Here is a 24,012-nt window from a genome sequence, read left to right on the forward strand (position 1 = left end):
ATTAAAAAAATTCCGTTAGCTACCGCTCAAAGCCTAAGTGAGGACAATTTTTTCAGAGAGCGACGCTAATTATGCGGAGACAGCTAAAAGGAGAACTGAATGTAAAGAATAATAAAAAAAGATAAGCCCCTCTCTTTCTCCAAAAAAATCCTAGAAATACGCATGACTAAAATCACTTGTTTTGGTATTTGCAAAAGTCTTTTGCTATGTCATATTAAAGCTTAATTATTGGTTGATCTGTGAAGGACCATACCACTTCCTAACTAATGGCTCCAAACATGGGTACTGTTCTAGTAGCCGAGCAACACGCGAGAAGTGAAATTTAGTTAATGCTAATGAAACAAAACATAATAGGATGAAAATGTAATAGCTTATGAACAAGTTCGGGCTATATAGTTGCTTATTAGGGGTGAGGGAGTGTTGGTATATCATAGCATATTATAAATACGGAACCTAACCTAATCTAGGTACCTTTCCCCCCCCCCCTCATACCCCAAAACAACTGAAGTTTAAATATAGTTTCCGGAGTGAGAAACCCTTGTTTATGCTGTGTCAGATATCCAATTACCGGGTAATGGCTATCTGATTTTTGCTTTTCTCAATGCGGGTTACCCGGCTAATAGGACAGCACCCAAACATGTCCTGGACAAAACAAAGTTTGATTAGCAGCTGACAACAAACTTGATAACTAGAATGATTAAATAATTTTAAATAATCTTTACACAATTCTGAAACATTCCAAGTTTTATACCAAACTTGAACGTAACCCGAAACTGGAAAGATAATGAAAAGAATCGTGAGGATTAACTTAGCGAGTCATAAAAAAATACTTTCTGATGAGAAGCTTTACATAATTTGCAAATTCGTGGCAGCATATTTACAACAATAATAATAACAAGCATCACTTTATATTCTTCTTATAATACAAATATAATTCTTTTGTAATCCTCCAATTTTGTGAAAACTCACGAAAAAATTCACGAAAAAAAATTTATTAACAGACACTTGGTGTTTTCTTGGATAGGGCTATTCCACCAGTCCGCAATATTACTATCTAAACCCCCAGATTATTGTAAAACCTAATAGATAATCTTGGCTAAAACTATTGAATTTCCCTGTTGCAACGTTGATCAGAAGTTAGAACTGGAAATGTCCGTCGCTAAAATATAATCCAAGTCCCCCTTTTATAAATCCTGGATCTGCCACTCAGTCAAGTCATAAGCCATACGTGTAAGATTGGACAGAAGCTAACCATTTCACCGGCTCACACCCTTTCTCTTAACCAAAGGAAATGGGAGTAGCGCTTATACGCGCCGAGATCCTTGGTGACATATTCTTTTAGTTTCATCTACCACCTAGAAGTGTGTATCGTGCTCACGTGCTAGTGTGCTATTGTGCACACGACTAAAACAAGTGTCGTTGACCCTCAAAACCCGTTTGGGCATTTGAAATTTAAATTTACAAAAAACCTACATTTAAATCTACAAAAACCTACGTCATTGACAAAGCCGTTTGAATTTCCATATGTAGACAATAGACCAGCGTCTTGGAGAATGCCCTCAGGGCTTGGCATGGCCCATAATGCATATGCGGGATTCCCCACTATGGACCAGCGGCTTGGAGAAACAAATCGGTGTTAAACCTTCGTTGTGATCTTAAACCAGTGTAAAAGAAAGCAGTGGTGGCTATGGTCGGACTCGGAGCCATTAATGTATTACTACTCCGCTCAAAACCAAAGCGATGAAAATTTTCTTAGAAAAATAAGCTAATTATGCCAAGACAGCTAAAACGTGAACTAATGCAAAGAACCAAAATAAAAAACTCAACCCCCTACCTTTCTCTAAGAAAGAAAATCCTAAAAATTTGCATGACTAAAATCATTTGTTTCGGCATCTTCAAAAGTCTTTTGCTATGTCATGTTAAAGCTTAATAATTGAGCTACAGCAAATTATGCAAGCCAGGCCATTTTTGGATCTGTTGAGGGGCCATATCCCTTCCCTCTGATTCCAAACATGTCCTGGACGGAAAAGGTTTGATTTACGACTGACAATAAACTTGCTGAAACAGGAAAGATAATGAAAATCATCATGAGGGTTAACATAACGAGTCATAAAAAAGGGGTTTCTGATGAGAAGTTCTACGTAATTTGCAAGTTCGTCGTAGAATATATACAACGATAATAACAACAAGCATTACTTTATGTTCTTCTTATAATGCAAATACAATTCTTTTGATGTCCTTCAGTTTTCTGAAAACTCACTAATAATTTCACAAAAAAACAGTTCTTAACAGACGTTTGATATCTATTTTAATAGCGGTATTGCACCAGTTATTAGAAGAAAAACAAAGGTTCTACATTTAATTCCGATGGACATTTTTATGGCCCAAAAAAGAGCATAATAGAGGAAAAGTGCAAGGGAATATTTTTGCTTGCCAATAAGAAAAAAGTTTTGACGCTCCTTGGCGCAATATTTCTATCTAAAACCACAGATTATTGTGAAACCTAATAGATAATCTCTGCTAAAACTAGTAGGTTACCCCTTTGTTGTAAAACATTTAGTGCAAAATTTTAAATTTTCCCGCCACTTCATGATTCCCTCTCCCACTGTTTATAAAATCGCATCTATCTCCCTGTTGCAGTGTTGATTAGAAGTTAGCACTAGAAATTTCTGTATTTGCTAAAATTTAATCCAACCCAACCCCTTTTAGAAATCCTGGATATGCCGCTCAGTTAAGTCATACCTGTGAGATGGGACAGTGGCGAACCACTTCGCCGGGTCACCACGTTTCTTTCTGCTTTCGCAATCACGAATAATACACAATCGCACCATTATTCAGTGATTGAGAAATATCACTGTAGATAGATTATAAACAGTATGATCATTCCCTATCTCAACCGTTAGACAAAGCCCACTGTAGATAAGATATATACGTAGAATCATTGCCTATCTCAACCATTAGACAAAGCTGGACGAGATGCAACCGCTCCGGAGAACATATAAAAAAGTATAAACATAAGCGAAATAAGATTTTTCACGGGTAGGCACGCGAATGGCCGAGGAAGATAGTTGGTATGGCCATAATAATGCAAAAGGTAAAGATAACATTAATTTAAGAATGAAAAATAATGAATTTATAAGGATAATCAAGGTAAAAATAAGTTTTATTTGAACAATGCCATAACGAGATGACATTTGATTAGGATATTTGGCGCTTCGCATTGATATTTCAGTTCGATAGTTTTGTCATTTTTTTCGCAAAGGTAAATTATGTGGTCGGCAAGAATGCAGACTCACAGCTAAATTAAATTTAGTCGCTTCCTTTTTTCACATATGTTTATTGATACTGGTTTGATTTTTATTGTCTGCAGTAGTAAGGAAACTAAGGAAATCATTACTAAATACTAAGAACTAATTAATAAGCAATTAATACTAAGTAATAAGTACTAAGTACTAAGGAAATCATTAAGGAGATAATAAAATAATAGTTTCTAAAAATTTTGCCTCTTTGTTCAAAAAAGGACATAATCAAATATTTAAACTACTAAAACTAAAATAATTACTTGCTGGTTTATTTTTCTTGATAGAGATTTCTGTTCATTTCACGATTCTTAAATTTCACTTCGTAATATGCACGTGTGCGCAAAAAAATATCGTACAAATTGTTCAAGGGGGAAGTCCTCGCAGCCAGCTTCCCAGTTCAGGTCTTTGCACTCGAGCCAAATTCGATGGATTAGTACTGGTTCCCAACAAGAATTTCTATACTGTTTGAGGAAAACGGAGTCACAGTCTTGCAGAAACGAAACAACACGTAGCGAAGGAGCTGTAAGGTTGGATCACTGTATATAACAGGGGCGGATCCATGATTTTTTAGGAAGGGGGCGCAAAATAGGTTGATATGATAAACTTGCGTTAGGAGCAAGCTAAATTAACACAAACTTACGTTAATTAAGTAAATCACACTACTTTAGACTATGCTAGGTGGGCGCGCGCCCCCTCTGGATCCGCCACTGGTAGATAAACTTAGCTAACATGAGAAAGGCTGATTTGATTCAAATGAATGATTTAATTGAAACTTAATTAAAAATGATCTAACAAGATATTTTACTAAACCAATAGACAATAGTAATGAACCCGTTACAAAAACGCCTTTAAGGCTAGCTGCCAATAAAAGCAAGATTAGCTTTGAAAGCTTGTATTTAATTATTTTACTTTGTTTCGTTTGAATGAATTTTATCATCTCACATCATTTTATTTATCAGTCCTGGTTGAACTTCGCTGAAGTAAGGATGCTAGGGCTGTTTTAAAAGCTTTTTTTTAACGCATCAGCCACCCAGGACAATCGGTTAAGAGCACTCCGAACGATCCAATGAATTATCCAATCGAGGCAGTCAACCTTTTTAGTTTTAAAGTTTGCATTTCAATGTAAGTTTTTATATATATACTTTTTTTGCTGGTGTTGTGCTGAAGACGGCCCTTGGACATACGGCCGAAATATTCACTGAATTGAATTCTAATGTCTTGAGAAAATTGCTCTATTGTTTCTAAGTTGTGTTTGTTTGTGGTAGTTCTACGCTTGGAAGATTATTTGACTTTATTTCTGCTCATTTTTGGATAAATGGAGCTCTTGACTTTTGTTTGAAAAACTTGTTGTGTGGAAAAAGTTTTTGAAATTAATTGCTGTTTTTTTTTATTGAAATAGTCTTTTTCATGCAAAGAATAATATTTATATCTTCAGTTTTTTTTTCTATGAAAATCCATAGTATGGGTTGCTGTTTGTGAGTAGGAGAAAATTTTTCTACAATTTTTAATCCTGACACAAACAGTATTTTTTATGTTATAACTCCTGAAGTTGACCTGAAAAATAAAACTTAATATCATTCCCAAAAGATTCTATCTTTGGCCTGTGACAACCTGGACATACTTGCACTCTTTTTATTTATTTAAATTGTAAGAGCGTAGTAATAGTAGTAGCCCCTAAAGTGTCAACTTAATACCCCCAGTGGTTTTCGAAATATTGATGAGGTGCCTTATTGATAAACATAAGCACAACGCCTTTGGATTTAGTTTAAAGCACTATTTAGTTTTAAAGCATAATGGGCCAATTACATGACTGTGGGGGGTTGACATGCCCAATATACCCAAAGACATAGTTGTTGGACCGTTTGACTATGCTGAACAAAATGGTCGTCTCATAATTTTGACTGGGTGCGTTTGGAAAATGAATGGGCTTCAGAGAAAGGTTGCTTGCCCTCCAATCTCTTTTTACTCCTAAAAAGGGTACTAGAACTTTTAATTTTAAATGGAATTAGCTCCTCTACAAGTTTCAATAATATTTCTAGCAAATATAGAGTGGTGCTACCTATGATATTGCTCATATGCTCTTTTGAAAACCTGCATGCATACATTTTTTTCGTTTAATTGAAACTCCTAAACGTTCCCTAAAAGTTCGCCTTAATATCCTTAGCGTCATTAATTACAGTAACTGTAGTGGTAGTACTGAAAGTATACACATAGTGACTTCTGGCTAGTTCAAAATCCTCTACAACATACCCTTAAAGGTCTAATTAAATAATATAAGGTATTCTTCAGGTATTGCTTAATCATCTTTTAGAAAGTCCACATGCTCATAGTTTCTTTTGATTTCATTTAAAATCCGCCTAAATAGTCGTTAAAAGCTTCACCTTAATGCTCTTAGCTTGCGCAGTAGCAATAGTTGTAGCAGCATTAGTAGCAGTATGCGAATAGCATTTTTGGTTTCTTCAACATCTCCTTCAACACATGCTGAAAGTTTCAGCTTAATAGCATCAACCGTTCCTGAAGCATTTCTGAAGCGTCTCCTTGACAACCTGTGTGGGCATAGTGTGTTTCAAACTAGTTCCATACAGTTTCTATATATCCCAAATTTGTGGCCTCAATATCTTTAGTTTTAATAGCAGTAGTAGTAATAGAAGTAGCAGTAGAATTGATTGTAGTAACCTCAGCTTTAGTGGCAGTAGTAGTAATAGAGGTAGTAATAATAGTGACAGTAGTAGTAATATGAGTAGAAGCAGTACCATTAGGATAAAAATATTTTCTTTTGGTTAGTTCAACATCCCTCACAACAAGCACAGTTATTTTCAACTGCACACACCGAAATGTTCCTAAGTTAATGCTGTTAAACTCTTTTGACAACCTACATACAGAGGGCGTGTTGTGCTTCAGTTCGCCTACCCCCATCAAAATTCCTTGAAAATTTCACCTTCATGCCCTTAGGCATCGTTGTAGTAGTAGTCACAGTAGTAGTATTGATATTACTAACAGAAGTATTGAATAGCGGTAGTACTACTAACATACTGCCTTTTGGTCAGTAGAACATACCTTGTCCTCAAGTCCTGGAAGTTTCAACTTAATAAAATTAGCCATTGCTATGACATTGCTGATATGTCCTTTTGATAACCTGTATCTTCATATACCTCTTGAAATTTTCATCTCAGTGCTCTTAACCTTACAAGTAGCTCCAAAGAAGAAGTAGTAGTAGTAGTAGTCAATGTAGCAGTAATAGTAGTATTAGCAGTAGCTTGCACATATTGCCTTTTGGTGAAACGATCTTCCCATTTAAGCATTCACTGAAAGTTCAAACTTACTACCCAAATCAATTCCTGAGGTACGCTATTTTGACAGTGTGCATGAACATAGCGTCTTTTGGTTTAGTTCAATTTCCCCTCAATATTGTCAATGGAGTAGTATGGTAGTAGTAGAGGTGGTAGTTATACTATTATAGATAGTATGCAAATATTGCCTTTTTGATCATAGCCCTTATCATTCCCGGAATTTTCCAAATTAATATACTCAGTTATTCCTGTGTTAAACCTTTTTACAATCTTTATACACACAACGTGTTTTCATTTAGTTCAACATTCTCTGAAAGGCTCACCTGAATGCCCTTCGTCTTCTTGGAAAGTAAAGTTAAAACATGCATACCTTTCTGAATAACATATACTATGTGTAAACCACTGTGCATAAATATAATACAGTATGATCATTTACTATCTCAACCATTATACAAAGCTGGACCGAGATGCAAGTGCTCCGGAGAACATTTAAACAAGTATAAACATAAGCGGCATTCGAGTTTTTCACGGGTAGATAGGTCAGATCTCTTGAACGTGAAATTTGGCTCACCTTTGTAACTCTAAATTTAAAAAAATATAATCTTAAATTAATTTATTCCAATACATATATAAAAATCGGTAATTAGTAGTGCTATTTTATTATTAGATATTTTTGGGAATTACAAGTAGGTTTCGAAGTCTGGAGTTGGTTTCGAAGACATTGGTTCATTCGAGTCTTCGAGTTGGTTCATTTCGAAGCCCGGCGGCTTTGCCAGCGGGCCCGGCACGCGGCAGGCTTCTACGTATAGATTCTCACTGTCGCTTGTCTTCTAAACGCACACATTTGAGCCTTTTCTTGATGTCATGCTCGGCACGCGGCAGGCTTCTATGTATAGATTCTCACTGTCACTTGTCTTCTAAACGCAGACATTTGAGCCTTTTCTTGATGTCATGACGTCAAAATGGACCTTCAATTAGAAGTGGTGCCTTTGTAAAATTACATTTTTGTTAATTGGACCTTTAACTTTTGCCTCGGCTTGTCTTTTGTCATGATGAAAGACATATCACCCAACCTTTGTTCCTTTTAATTGTTCAGGTGGTGGGACAAAACTTGTTGGGACAAAACCGGGTCCTGGCACTCGGCACGCTTCTATATATGGATTCTCACTGTCGCTTTTCTTCTAAACGCAGACAATTTAAGACTTTACTTGATGTCATGACGTCCAAATGGACCTTAAATTAGAAGTAGCTCCATTTGAAAATTATTTTTTTTTAATGGACCTTAAACTCTTGCCTCGGCTTGTCTTGTGTCATTATGAAAGACATATCCCCGAACCTTTGTTTCTTTTAATTGTCCACGTGGTGGGACAAAAACTTTTTCTTTTGCCTCGGCTTGTGTTTTGTCATTATGAAAGACATATCGCCGTACCTTTCTTTCTTTCAATTGCTCAGGTGAAGGGACAAAAACTTCTTTTTTCTTTGAACGATTTATCTAGTCTAGGTTTTTCATTTTGAAAAGTATAGTAGGCATTGATGACTTTATCCATGTCAAAGTCCAGAACCTAATAAACATCGCTATAATTTTCAATTTGTTTTGTTCGTTTTACCTCGGCTTGTCTTTCGTCATTATGAAATACATATAGCCAAACCTTTGTTTTTTAACAAAGGTATGGTAGGTATTAATGATAAAAAAAAAAGTATCACTCTAACAATAAGATATTTCGTTGGTAGTTGTTAGGGCTTCCTTCCACACTTCGTTATATGTTCTTCGTTCATTTTCTGGTGATAGCAGAACTTTTAAGCTAAGTTGCCTTTTCACACGAGAAAATGCAACGTATAACATTCCATGATTAAAAACTAGAGTCCTAAGGTCGACGCCAACAAATTCAAAAGTTTGCCCTTGCGACTTATGTATAGTCATGGCAAATGCGAGTCGAAGTGGAAATTAATCTCGGTGAACAGTATATCCAAGTTGACCTTTACTAGATTCCACTGTAACTCGGGATATGTGGACTTGTTTTCCTAATTTTTCCCAGTAAGGATATTCGTCTTAATTATGTTGTTACATAATTCAGTAACAATAAGATGGGTCCCATTACACGTCCCTTGTGAAATATCTTACGCAAAAGCATAACTATCGTATTTCTCTTTATTTTTTAGTCATTTGGAGGTAAATCTGTTGTGTCAATTGAATGGGGAAACTTTGAAGTAAATCGCATTCCTCTTTTTTTCTTTATCTTTTACAGAATCGTTACTTCTATATAATTTTTGTTCTCTTGGAAGGCGTTTGAAAATTCTTATATATATTTTACCAGCTTCTTGTTGATTGAAGTTAAAATACCTCGATCCTTCATTAAATCGAAACTCAATTTAGACAAATATTCTCCGGATACTTCCTTAATCAAATTGCCACTTGAAATTATATCATGCGGTAATTTATTTTCACTAAGGTAATTTTATAAAGATTTCCACTTTCCAATTCGAGAATGTACTTTGCAAATCCTTCATTTTCAGGATCGAAACGCATATTTTTCTCGAAGGAAACATGTTTGAAATTCTTCCAAAGATGACTTTTTTATCGATAAATCGAGTGTTTTCACTGCGGTTGCTTCGGAGTTGAACTGGTATACCCTGTCGGAAATCACCTCCAGCAACTACAATTTTCCCACCAAATGGTAGGTTTGGATTTACAATGGACCGCAAAAACTGATCCATATTTTGTAAGCCATACTTGGGAAGCACGCACTATCACGTCCCTTGTAGATGTATTTATATGGATATTTTATCGGACCTTTATTTCCTACATATTTGACATTTATGTGGCATTGGTCTACTTGTTAAGCATATGAGGATTAAATGTGGCGACAGGACGATTATCACGAGTAATTAGGTAAATATTAGAATGTTTGATAAACAGCACGGTAATGTGGAAATTCTTCTCTACTCATTTAGTCTAATTTTGGATCATAACGACGTCGATACTTTGGTTTTTCAACCTCCGCTAGAGATGTGACTGAATTTTACTGCTTTAGAAAACCGAAGCGGCACTGGAATTTTCCATTTTTATTAATCATACAACTCGCGCTTGGATTTAAATTCCCACAGGGATTATGAATCATCCACTTTAAGCCTAATTCTCTTAGTAATGGATCGTTGGAATTTGGAATTTCAGCTAAAATAAGATAATCAATTTCTACTGAATTATGGATTCGATCCTGAGGACTTAAGATCAATAGCAAATGCATATGAGGCAGTCCACGTTTTTGAAATTCAATCGTATACATATATGCTGCCACCTTTCCAAATATCTGATCCTTATCAATATCATTGATTATATCGTCAAATTTCAGTTTACCATTTCAAGTAATGACATCGGGACGATCTTGAGGGGACTGTTCTATAATAGAGTTATCATCAAGTTTAATACTTGTGAAGATCCCAGTGAACCACAAGGAGTTTCAGGCTGACCTGGTGAAAATTGAGGCGTGGGCAGATGTATGGCTTGTGAGTTTTAACGCATCGAAAACGAAAGAGCTCCTAATTTCTAAGGCGAGTAATATGAGGGCTCATCCTGATTTCGTCTTCAAAGGAGAGGTAATAACGCGAGTTGATACACTGCGTCTACTTAGAGTTAATTTCTCTTCGGATCTCTCATGGACTGAGCATCTCAGTAAAATTAGATCCTCTTGCAACAAGAAATTAGGAGTTATCCTAAGAAGCAAAATGCTTCTCCCTGATAATTCTACTCTGCCACTTTTCAAATCGTGGATCAGACCTGTCATAGAATATGCAGGTCCTCTTCACTGGTGCACCAAAAAGCCACATCACTCAAGTGCAACATATTCAAAATAGAGCAGTGCGTGCAGCAACCTCTGGCAACACGAAAGCTAAAACCCCACAGCTGATCCAGGAACGTTTGGATGTGGCTTCCATGTCGGTTTTCTATAAGTACTTGTATAATCCTCCATCAGAGGAGCTATCGAAGCTCGTTCCTGATAAAGCAAAGCCCTTGCGATCAGCTCGCCGAAGTACAGCTCGTCAGGACTACCTTGAGCAGGGTACTCCCTGCCAAGAATATCTGAAAACGAGTTTCGCCCGGTGACCGGTTGCCATATGGAATAAATTGCCGGGAGAGATAATCCCGAAAAATCCTTCCCTTGACGCGTTCAAGAGAGGAAGTTCCACAGAATCATCATTTATTTTGAGTTCACAGAATTTCATTTTTTTGGGGTCTTCCTTTAGACATTGTACTGGATAAATAACTTATTGTGTTAGATAAATATTACTGACTACATTTGGGAACATACATGGTTTATATAAGAGGAATGATGTTATAAAATGTCTTGATGCCATGAGTTACATGACGTCACTGTAACTTTTTTACGTGCATTACGTCATTGTAATTTTTATTACATGACGTCATTTGCAAAACCAAAATTAAGTCTCTTAATGATTTTCCTTAGACTTCTGACCTATCTAGATCGTTTTTTTTTTATGCGAGAGTATCCCAAGATACCAATTTTTTACGAAAAAATATGGAGCCGTATATATATATCCCCTTCAAAAACATAATAATAGCACGATATTTTTAATATATATATATATATATATAGTTTTAAAAATATTTTAGAAATTGTGCCGTAAAAGGTCTAAGATTATACAGACTAAGCAGTAGGAAATGCCATTTTATTTATTTTCTGGTAAACAAACTGGAAGAATATTCTATAACAGGAGCTTTTCTCGCGTAAAGCCCCATACAATTTTGGATCTGCCAGTAAAATGCGTGATGTCCTTCGATTTTCTGAAAACTCACTAAGAATTTCACGAAAAACACTTCTTGATAGACGTTTGGTATTTTCTTGGATAGGTCTATTCCACAAGTTATTAGAAGAAAATCAAAGATCCTGTATCAAATTTCGAATGACACTTTTATGGCACAAAAAAATAGTGTAAACGAGGAAAAATTAATTGAAAATTAAAGGAAAATAAAATTAAAAGGAAAATAAAAATAAATCGAAATTAAAGAGAACATTTGGTACTGGTGCTTTTGATGATCACTTCTAAAAGTCAAGTTTGGTTAATGCTAATGAAATAAAATAGGATGAATATATAATAGTTGAGAAACAAATTTGGGCTATATATTTGCACATTAGGGGGTGTGTGTAAAGCATACCATATATTAAATACATGATCTAATTTAACCTAGGTACCTTTTCCCCCCTAAACCCCAAAAAACAACAGTTTAAATATCGTAAACGCAATGAAAACTACTCTGCATTCCATTTTTAAATAGCGGTCTTTTTGAAAATTAAATAAAAAAACAAGTTTTTTAAACTGAAAGTAAGGAGCGACATTAAAACTTAAAACGAACAGAAATTATTCCGTATATGAAAGGCTGTCCCCTCCTCAACGGAGGAGGGCTGTCCCCTCCTTAACGCCTCGCTCTTTACGCTAATGTTTTTTATTGTTTTAAAAAATAATGTTGTGAGACAGAGCCAAACTTTAGCGCAAAGAGCTCGGCGTTGAGGAGGGGACGGCCCCTTTCATATACGGAATAATTTCTGTTCGTTTTAAGTTTTAATGCCGCTCCTTACTTTCAGTTATAAAAACTTGTTTTTTTAATTTAATTTCTGATCGTTTTTAATTTAATGCAACTTTGATTTTGGCTCACCGTCATTGAATAAGTAAACAAAATTTGCATAAAAATTTTATTTTCTTTTGCTAAATGGATGTCTTTACAAATTAATTTACGTAACTAACTTCTATATTCGTATATTTTTCTTCTGGCAAAAAATACAAAGTTGCAGATTTTTGCAGATACGAGCTTGAAACCTATGTATTAGGGTTTTCTGATACGCTGAATCTGACGGTGTGATTTTCATTAAAAGTCTTTCACTTGTAGGGGATGTTTCCCCCCCCCCCTCTTTAAAAAATCGGGTAAATTTTCTCAGGCTCGTAGCCTTTGATGAGTAATACTAAACTTAATAAAGTTTATATATCTAGAATCAGCATTATAAACGCATTGTTTTGATACATTTATTGACATCAAAATTTCGTTTTTAAAAGTTTCGATTACTATTGAGCCGTATCGCTTGTTTTTTTATTACGTATATGTTATTACGTATATGAGGGGGTTCTCCCCTTAGTCAATACCACGCTCTTTACGTTATTAAATAAAAAAAACAAGTTTTTTAAACTATGAAGTAAGGAGCGACATTAAAACTTAAAACGAACAGAAATTATTCCGTACATGAAAGGGGCTGTCACCTCCTCAACGCCTCGCTCTTTACGCTAAAGTTTTTTATTGTTTAAAAAAAATAAAGTTGTGACAAAGAGTCAAACTTGAGCGGAAAGTTCGTGGCACTGTGGAGGGGATAGCCCCTTTAAAATACGGAATAATTTATGTTCGTTTTAAGTTTTAATGTCGCTCCTTACTTTCAGTTTAAAAAACTTGTTTTTTTTTATTTAATTTCTGATCGTTTTTTAGTTAATGTAGCTTTTATTTGCATAAAAATTTTACTTTTCTTTTGCTAAATGGATGTCTTTACAAATTAACTTACGTAACTAACTTCGATATTCGTATATTTTTCTTCTGGCAAAAAATACAAAGTTGCAGATTTTTGCAGATATGAGCTTGAAACCTATGTAATAGAGTTTTCTGATACGCTGAATCTGACGGTGTGATTTTCATTAAAATTCTTTCACTTGTAGGGGATGTTTCCCCCTCTTTAAAAAATCGAGTAAATTTTCTCAGGCTCGTAGCCGTTGATGAGTAACACTAAACTTAATAAAATTTATATATTTAGAATCAGCATTATAAACACATTCTTTTGATACATTTATTGACATCAAAATTCCGTTTTTAAAGTTTCGATTATATTGAGCCGTATCGCTTGTTTTTTTATTGTTTTTTTTTATTACGTATATTTTATTACTTATTTGAGGGGGTTCTGCCCTTAGTAAATAAACCGAAAATTAATTAAAAATTAAAAAAAAAATTTGATTAAAGTAACACAGACAAAAAAATGCCTTTAAATTCTAAACGCGCGCTATTTTTAAATAACTAAAAAAAAACTGTAGCGTAAAGAGAGAGTTATTGACTTGGGGGAGAACCCCCTCACATACGTTATAATTTCTGTTCGTTTTAAGTTCTAATACTCCTTCTTACATTTCAGTTGAAAAAACTTGTTTTTTTTATTTAATTTCTGATCGTTTTTTAAATAGTGCTTGGAAATCCGGCGCCCCCTTCATAGAAATGTCCCTTACCCCAAAGAAACATCCTCTACGGAAATATTATCCAGAGTAACCCCTCCTCTAGCCCCCCACCCAAAAAATACTTCCTGAAAATGATTGTATACTTCCCAATAACCAATAAATAATGCTGGCAAGTCCGGCGCCCCCTTCATGGCAATTTCCCTTCCCCCATGAAAAATTCCTTCATGAACAGATCCTCCAAAATAACCACCGACCCACCCTTCCCTCCCACTACCAGAAAAAAAACCTCCTGAAAACTTCTGTAAATTCCCAATACCCAATACTATATTATGTTTAAGAGGTAATTACTTGGCAAAAAAAAAAATAAAACAACTAAAAAAAAAAAATAACAAAAAAATAAAAAAACTGTCGTCCTAATCCAGAAATTGAGACAAATGTGCACTTGAACGAGGATTTTACCTTACCCATCTATCCAACTACCTAGGACCAAACAGTATACCCGAACCGTCAACCAAATAGAAAAGTCCAAATCCAAGCAAAGTTGTCATCAATAAATGTAAGTCGTTGTAAATTTACCAGCAAAAGCACCTTAAATCTAGCAAAATATTTCCAAGTAGAACCTTCCATTTAGGGCAAAATATTTCCATTTAGAACCTTCCATCAGAAGAAATACCACCTGCCTTAACGGGTTTCGAGGCTTTACATTCTTTACCCGGCACGGTGGAGCCTCTACCATAAGATCTATATGGTAACCCTATGGGTAAAGTTCATAACTTTTAGCCCTCCCTCTGGGAACTTCGGGGGATTAAGTCATCCTAAAAGACATATTTATCATATTTTCGACCATGCTGAACAAAATGGCTATCTCAAAATTTTGATCGGGTGACTAGGAAAAAAATAAGCATGGGAGGGGGTCTAGCTGCCCTCCAATCTTTTTGATCACTTAAAAAGGGCACTAGAACTTTTAATTTCCGTTCGAATGAGCCCTCTCCCGACATCCTAGAACCAGTGGGTCAAAACGATCACCCCTGGGAAAAACAAACAAACAAACAAAATATAAATAAATACGCATCTGTGATCTTTCTTCTCGCAAAAATGTAAAATTCCACATTTTTGTAGATAGGAGCTTGAAAGCTCTACAGTAGGGTTCTCTGATACGACTTATATGATGGTGTGATTTTCATTAAGGTTCTATAACTTTGAGGGTGTCTTTCTCCCTTTTTGTGAAAATCAGACAAATTTTTTCAGGCTCTGCGCTTCTTATTGTTAGGACTAAACTTGATAAAAGTTATATATTTGAAATCAGCATTGAAATCTGATTCCTTTGATATATCTATTGGTATCAAAAACCCGTTTTCTGGAGTTTCGGTTACCATTGAGCCGGGTCGCTCCTTACTTACAGTTCGTTACCACGAACTGTTTGAAAAGTTAAAAAAAAATTTTGATTCACAAACCGCTGAATCACAAAGGCCGTTTAATTAGAATAGATAGCCGTTTGAAAGCACTAAAAAAACTGTAGCGTAAAGAGCGAGGTATTGACTTGGGGGAGAATCTCCTCACATACGTTATAATTTCTGTTCGTTTTAAGTTTTAATGTTGCTTCTTACTTTCAGTTGAAAAAACTTGTTTTTTTTTTATTTGATTTCTGATCGTTTTTTAAATAATGCTTGGAAATCCGGCGCCCTCTTCATAGAAATGTCCCTTACCCCAAAGAAACATCCTCCACGGAAAGATTCTCCAGAGTAACCCCCTCCTCTAGCCCCCCCCCTCCAGAAAAAATCCGATAGGGGTCAATACGATCACCCCTGGGAAAAAAAACAAAAAAACAAACAAACAAACAAACAAACAAATAAACACGCATCCGTGATCTTTCTTCTGGCAAAAAATGGAAAATTCCACATTTTTGTAGATAGGAGCTTGAAACCTCTACAGTAGGGTTCTCTGATATGATGGTGTCTGATCTGATATGACGCTGAAAGTAGTAACCGTATAATGCATTGAAAGTTTACATACATATCTATGCCTTAGGAGTAAGTTTTAATTTATAATTTCAATGCATTGGGCGGTTACCAGGGTCATTTGCATACAAGCAGGTCTACAGGTCTTTACACTCTAGGAACGACGCACTTTAAAAGTTCTATGTCTTTTTTTTTTAGTTCAAAAAAACGGTGTCTCTTCTTTTTTACTCGCCTATTATTTTTTGTATATATTCAGGTTCCATATTTGATTATCTGAAATTAGTAAGAGAATTTGATTAAAAGGTATTAGTTTTTATTTTCTTTTATGTGATTAGATGAAAAAAAATGAGGTATGATTTTAAAGTATTGGAGATTAATGATTGAGCTAACAACAGTGATTTAGTTAATTATTTAGTTTAAGAGATTTGCGAATTTTTTTGCGAAGAGGTATTAACGTAAAAGTATTGCGATGGTTAAGAATGCCTCACGGGGTAATTAAAGAATGTGGTGCTTACATCAGATACTTAATAGATTTGACGATTACAAGAGACATTGCTAGAGTCAAATATATTTGGTGTTGGTGATATTCTGACCCTCCAAGTCCCCTGAGGAACGGGCTGCACACTGTATCGGTATCAGAAGTATTATTTTTGGGCGTATTGCTATCACAGTTATCTATACAGATTTTTAGTAGCTCTTATAAAATATATTAATAATATATACTTTATTAATATAAATTCAACAATAAGCAAATTATTTTTTTAATTTTAAAGGCTTAATTTACAATATTATTAAAATATTAAAAAAAAAGCCAGTCATGGATATAGCCTAAGCTATCTATATTTTAAATACTATGCATAAAAAATAACACAATTTGGTATGTTTGATATTTATTCAGAATATTAATTAGGGCGCCGTTCCCCCCTCCCCAAAAACAAAGCTCACGTAGTATAAAAGAAAAAAATTGTTTGTCTTTTTCAATTATGAACGTCACGATTTTAAAACTTATAGTATTAAATTTCAATCTGCATAACCTCTTAAAAAAGAACGCCAGTCCTATATGGAGCCTAAGTTATCTATATTTTAAATACTATGCATAAAAAAATAAAACAATTTTGACTTTGAGGTCCATTTGATATTAATTTTCAATACGATGAATAAAAAACACAATTTTGACTATTAGGTCCGTTTGATATTTATTCAGAATATTAATGGGGGGGGCCATTCCCCCTCCCCAAAACCAAAGCTGACGTAGTATAAAAATTTATTATTTATTTTTAAATTATAAACATCACTATTTTGAAAATTATAGGATAAAATTTAAATATGCTTAAAGTCTAAAAAAAACGACAGTCCTGGAGAGATACTAAGATATAAATATATTATATACGAATCATAAAAAAACACAATTGTGACGCTTATGTCAATTTGATATTTATTAAGAGTATTAATGGGGGGCGCTTGTCCCCCTCCCCAGAACACCCCATCAACACGCGTCCAAGAAAAAAAATGTACTTTATTTTTAAAATATTAAAGTCACTATTTTAAAACTTATAGGCTTAAATTTCAATCTGATTATACTCGTAAAAAAGAACGCCAGTCGTATATGGATCCTATGATATATATATTTTAAATACGGTGCATAAAAAATAACAGAATTTTGAATATTAGGTCCATTTGATATTAATTTTAAATACGATGCATAAAAAATAACACAATTTATACTATTAGGTCAGTAAGATATTTATTCAGAATATTAATGGAGGGACCATTCCTCATCCCAAACCAACCCGATCTCTATTACTAAAATAAAAATGTTATGATATTTTTATTTTTTTACCGTCTCGATTATAAAAATGATATTCTTATTTAAAAATCGGAATACAATCTTAAAAAGGAACGAACGGACGCTATTGTTAATAATCTAACTATAATTTAAATAAGTGTATTAAAAAATAACATTTTGTTTACTATAAGTTATGTTTTTTTTTTTTTCATAAGCTTATAGGGGGCACAGTTCCCCCTCCCCCAAAACCAAAGCTCACACATTATAACAGAAAAAAAATTGTATGACTTTTTTCATTGCATAAATAAATTATTTAAAACTGATGTTAGTTAATTACAAACTTATTAATCTCGTAAAAAAAGAACACAAGTATTAGATGGAGACTCAGTTCTCTCTATTTTAAATACTATGAATAAAAAAGTAAAACAATTTTGACTATTAGAACCGTTTGATATTAATTTTAAATACGATGCATAAAAAATAACACAATTTTGACTATTAGGTACTATTGATATCTATTGAGAATATTAATAGTCATCCCCCCCCTCCTAACGCCGACCCAACCTCACACCAAATAACCTATATGTTGCATCTTTAAAGGAGACTCATTTCTCGTTAATCAATTTTTAGTCTTAAATATGATATATTTCTGCAAGCTAGTTAAGAACCGATTTATACAAAATACTCTATACCTGAACAGCTGTCAAAAATCGTTTGAATTATGTGTTAGATATGTTGTCCGCTTTAAATCAGAAACTCAATATTATAAGATATTTAAAAGTAGTTATACGAAAATTTGAACTTCGCTTTCAATCAGAAACTCAATATGATAAGATAGTTAAAAGTAGTTATACGAAAATTTGAACTTAGCGTGAAAGGCGAGGTGTTGAGGAGGAGGGACCCCCTCATATACGTAATAATTTTGGTTCATTTTAAGTTTTTAGTGTTTCTCCTTACTTTCAGTGGAAATTTTTTTTTAATATTTCTAATGCACTAAAAAATAGATCGCTACAAACATCAGAATCAACTATAGAGGGACAATTTATCTGTAATAGAGGGTTTATTATTTCCTTACTAAATTTTTCTTCTTTTTTTTTTAAGGAGGAAGTGGATTCATGCAATTACTCTCCCCCTGAAAAACGACCGAGATGGAACGATACCACATCGATGCAAGCTACCAAAATACATGGTGAAAATATCCCTTTACATCATTGACAACGATTCGAGTGAAACAAGAAAACAGTTAAGGGCACTTCTAAAAACACAGAAAAGGACAAACATACCCTTCTGTATAATGGTAGAGATGTGAGACGCTTTAGTCTATTAAATCACGCAATGAAATACCCTGTGATATCGTTATACCCCGTGATATCGAAGATGATCTAAGAGACGAGAAAAGTGGTTATTTAAGAGACAACATAAGAGGTTATTCAATAGAATGGATATGCCAGTGATCTATTAAATGACATTGAGAATAAGAAGGAGATCCCTAATATCACCAAGGAAATTAAAGATATTGTGTTATAGATTTCAGAAATAAAGTTTCATATATTTATTATTATTATTTTCTTAGGCTTAAGGTCGAGGTTTGAGAATTTTAAGAGACTATTTTCCCTATTTTAATATATTTATTCAGATGACTACTGACTCAATACGGGATACAACCTGATAACCAAATTCAATATTTGTTATCTACCAGAAACTTCATGGAAAATGAACAGCTCAACATTAACTTTTTTACCGCATGATCATTTTCAGACTGAAAAGATCAAAATATATAAAAACTTTTTCTATCTTCTACGGAAAAATTTAGAATAGAACTTTAAATTTCTTTATGTGTTGATGAACTTAGAAACTGATGTGGAATATTTTTATTTTTCTCTGGAGAAACTATAATTGAAATATTATTTATATAATAAATTTCTGAATTGAGTTAAATTTTCATGATCACAGAATAACTTTTACTATCTTCTACGAAAAAGTTTGATCACTCCTTTAAATTATTAAATACCTTTGAGAAAATCTGAAATGACGTTAAAAATTTTTAGTTTCTCTGGGAAAAATTGAATTGATCTGTAAGTTATTTCTTTTTCATTGAGAAAATTCAGAAGAGAACTTGAACTTTTCTTCACCTCCTTGAGAAAATTAGAAATTAAATGAATCTTTTTATCTTACTTGAACATATTCATATTCATAGTATATCTTTTTCTATATTCTACACTAAAATTTATAAAATTACTTTAAATTTGTGTATGTCTTTAGGAAAAATTACATAATTAAGTTGGAGCTCAGGATCTTCATAGTGAAATATTCATGATCAATGTGTAACTTTTATATCTTCTACAAAAATTTGGATGAAAGCTTTAAATTTATGTCTTTGGGGAAAAATCTGAATTGAAGTGGAACCTTTTATATTATTTGGAAAAATATAATTGATCAATAACTAATTTCTTTTTTATTGAGAAAACTCAGAAGAGAAGTTAAACTTTCTTCACTTCCTTGAGAAAATTTAAAATTGAAGTACAACTTTGTCTTTCGGGAAAATATTACACTGGAGTTTTTTATCTTCATTGAAAATATTCAATGATCAAAGTATAACTTTTTCTTGCAAAATACAAAATACTTGTTACAAAACCAAAAGATTTCTCACAACATTAAAAATAGTTCTTACAGAATATAAAAGTTCAAACAAAATCCAAAGCAGTTCTTACAAAACAGAAATAATTCTTAAAAATACAAAAAGTTTTAAGAAATCCAAAATAGTTCTTACAAAACAAAAATTATCTGTAATAAATACAAAAATACTTTACACAAATCCACAATAGTTCTAACAGAATATAAAATACTTGGTGCAAAATACCAAATACTTGCTTCAAGACACTAAATTTCTAACAACATCCCAAATAGTTATTATAGCATACAAAATTCAAACTTATTCCAAAATAATTCTTACAAAGCAGAAACAATTCTTGCAAAATACAAAAGTTGTAAGAAAATCGAAAATAGTTCTTAAACAACAAAAACTATTCTTAAAAATAGAAAAATCCTTACACAAATCCAAAATAGTTTTAACAGAATTAAAAATATTTCTGCAAAATATGAAATACTTGTCACAAAGCACGAAAATTCTAACAACACTGAAAGTATTTACAGAATACAAGAAGTTCAAACAAATCCCAAAAATAGTTCTTAAAAAACAAAAATCATTCTTATGAAATACAAAATATTTTAGACAAATCCAAAATAGTACTAACAGAATAAAAATAGTTGTTGCAAAACTTGAAATACTTGTTACAAAACAAAAATATTTCTTAAAACATCAAAAATAGTTCTTACAGAATATAAAAGTTCAAACAAAATCAAAATTGTTCTTACGAAACATAAATAATTCTTAAAAATATAAAAGTTCTAAGAAATCCAAAATAGTTCTTACAAAACAAAAATTATTCGTAGTAAATACAAAAATACTTTACACAAATCCACAATAGTTCTAACAGAATAAAAAATACTTGGTGCAAAATACCAAATACTTGCTTCAAGACACTAAATTTCTAACAACAAATCCACATTAGTTCTAACAGAATAAAAAAAATACTTGGTGCAAAATACCAAATACTTGCTTCAAGACACTAAATTTCTAACAACATCCCAAATAGTTATTATAGCATACAAAAAATTCAAACATATTCCAAAATAATTCTTACAAGCAGAAACAATTCTTGCAAAATACAAAAGTTGTAAGAAAATCAAAATAGTTCTTAAACAACAAAAACTATTCTTAAAAATAGAAAAATCCTTACACAAATCCAAAATAGTTCTAACAGAGTTAAGAATATCTTCTGCAAAATATGAAATACATGTCACAAAGCACGGAAATTCTAACAACCGAAAGTAGTTCTTACAGGATACAAAAAGTTCAAACAAAATCTGAAAATAGTTCTAAAAAACAAAATTATTCTTACGAAATACAAAAATATTTTAGACAAATCCAAAATAGTACTAACAGAATAAAAATAGTTGTTGCAAAATTCGAAATACTTGTTACAAAACAAAAGATTTGTATGCCTTTCTGGCACCTTTCCAAATGAGGGACTCCCACTGGTTCCTACACATTGCAAGAAAGTGAGCAGTACGAAAACTCCACGTTTTCAACCAGACTGGTTTTTTAGGGACCAAGCGGGAGAGATCGGTAACGTCGACAGAGCTTTATTTCATTTTTTTAAGCTACAAGTAGACCAGGGTCCGGGCGCCCCCGAACCCGGGAGACATTGTAAATTAAAAAAAATGAAATAAAGATCTGGCGAAGTTAGATATCTCACCCGCTAGGACGCGAAAAAAAAAGGGGGGTTGTAAACTTGGCGTTTTCGTACTGCTCACTTTTTTGAACTGTGTAGAAACCGATGGGGAGTCCCCGCTCGTTTGGAAAGGTGCCAAGGAAAGGCATACAAATCTTTTTTTTTTGTAACAAGTATTTCGAAGTTTGCAACAACTATTTTTTATTCTTTTAGTACTATTTTGGATTTGTCTAAAATATTTTTGTATTTCGTAAGAATCATTTTTGTTTTTTAAGAACTATTTTCTGATTTTGTTTGAACTTTTTGTATCCTGTAAGAACTACTTTCGGTGTTGTTAGAATTTCAGTGATTTGTGACATGTATTTCATATTTTTCAGAAGATATTCTTAAATCTGTTAGAACTATTTTGGATTTGTGTAAAGGATTTTTTCTATTTTTAAGAATAGTTTTTGTTGTTTAAGAACTATTTTTGATTTTCTTAGAACTTTTTGTATTGTGAAAGAATTGTTTCTGCTTTGTAAGAATTATTTTTTGAATATGTCTTAATTTTTTGTATGATATAATAACTATTTGGGGTGATGTTAGAAATTTTGTGTCTTGAAGCAATTATTTTGTATTGTTATGAAATTATATTTTTTTTTATGTTATATATAATGTGGTTTTGTTGTTAGAAATTTAGTTTATTGAAGCAATTATTTTTTATTTTTAACAAATTATTTTTTTTATTATGTTATAAATAATTTGGATTTTTTTAATTTATTTTTTTATTTAATACGAATAATTTTTTTTTTTTAAGAACTATTTTGGATTTATTAGAACTTTTTACATTTTTTAAGAATTATTTATGTTTCGTAAGAACAATTTTGATTTTGTTTGAAATTTTTATATTCTGTAAGAACTATTTTTGATGTTTTAAGAAATATTTTTGTTTTGTAACAAGTATTTCAAGTTTTTCAACAACTATTTTTTATTCTGTTAGTACTATTGTTGATTTGTCTAAAATATTTTTGTATTTAGTAAGAATTATTTTTTTTTTTTAAGAACTATTTTTGGAGTTTGTTTGAACTTCTTGTATTCTGTAAGAAGTACTTTCGGTGTTGTTAGAATTTTCGTGCTTTGTGACAAGTATTTCATATTTTGAAGAAGCTATTTTTAATTCTGTTAGAACTATTTTGGATTTGTTTAAATTATTTTTTCTATTTTTAAGAATAGTTTTTGTTGTTTAAGAACTATTTTCGATTTTCTTACAACTTTTTTATTTTGCAAGAATTGTTTCTGCTTTGTAAGAATTATTTTTGGAATAAGTTTGAATTTTTTTTATGCTATAATAACTATTTGGGATGTTGTTAGAAATTTAGTGTCTTGAAGCAAGTATTTGGTATTTTGCACCAAGTATTTTATATTCTTTTAGAGCTATTGTGGATTTGTGTAAAGTATTTTTGTATTTATTACTAATAATTTTCGTTTTGTAAGAACTATTTTGGATTTCTTAAAACTTTTTGTATTTTTTAAGAATTATTTATGTTTTGTAAGAACTGCTTTGGATTTTGTTTGATCTTTTATATTCTGTAAGAACTATTTTTAATTTTGTTAGAAATCTTTTTGTTTTGTAACAAGTATTTTGTATTTTTCAAGAAAAAGTTATACTTTGATAGTGAATATTTTCAATGAAGATAAAAAACTCCAGTGTGAATATTTTCCCGAACGACAAAGTTGTACTTCAATTTTAAATTTTCTCAAGGAAGTGAAGAGAAGTTTAACTTCTCTTCTGAGTTTTCTCAATAAAAAAAAGAAATTAGTTATTGATCAATTATATTTTTACAAATAATATAAAAAGGTTACACTTCAATTCAGATTTTTCCCCAAAGACATAAATTTAAAGATTTCATCCAAATTTTTTGTAGAAGATATAAAAAGTTACACATTGATCATGAATATTTCACTATGACGATACGGAGCTCCCCTTTAAGTCTGTAATTTTTCAGAAAGACATAAACAAATTTAAAGTAATGTTCTAAATTTTAGTGTAGAAGATACGAAAAGTTATACTATGAATGTGAATATTTTCCAGGAAGATAAAAAGCTTCATTTAATTTCTAATTTTCTCAATGTGGTGAAGAAAAGTTCAAGTTCTCTTCTGAATTTTCTCAATGAAAAAAAAAATAA

At 32.5% G+C, this 24,012-nt stretch overlaps 2 protein-coding genes across 3 annotated transcripts in view; both read right to left on the reverse strand.

Annotated features, from left to right (window-relative positions):
* LOC148947287 (THAP domain-containing protein 3-like) overlaps positions 1-2,882 on the reverse strand; it is a 34,674-nt gene extending 31,792 nt beyond the window's left edge. The window contains exon 1 of one of the 2 annotated variants that reach the window (XM_089097368.1): positions 2,743-2,882. In XM_089097368.1, the coding sequence (XP_088953494.1) occupies positions 2,743-2,831 (89 nt within the window). In that variant the 5' untranslated portion in view covers positions 2,832-2,882. Of the gene's footprint in view, positions 1-1,834; positions 1,909-2,742 lie in introns of those variants that run through there. The other variant, XM_089097369.1, reaches the window with a different exon arrangement.
* Positions 1-24,012, reverse strand: part of LOC148947286 (uncharacterized) — a 66,321-nt gene that overhangs the window by 32,701 nt on the left and 9,608 nt on the right. The gene's annotated exons all lie outside the window — the stretch shown is intronic.

The sequence above is a fragment of the Artemia sp. Qi Xiang Cuo genome, chromosome 11, assembly GCF_049724085.1.
Source record: "Artemia sp. Qi Xiang Cuo chromosome 11, ASM4972408v1, whole genome shotgun sequence".
Lineage (NCBI taxonomy): Eukaryota > Metazoa > Arthropoda > Branchiopoda > Anostraca > Artemiidae > Artemia > Artemia sp. Qi Xiang Cuo.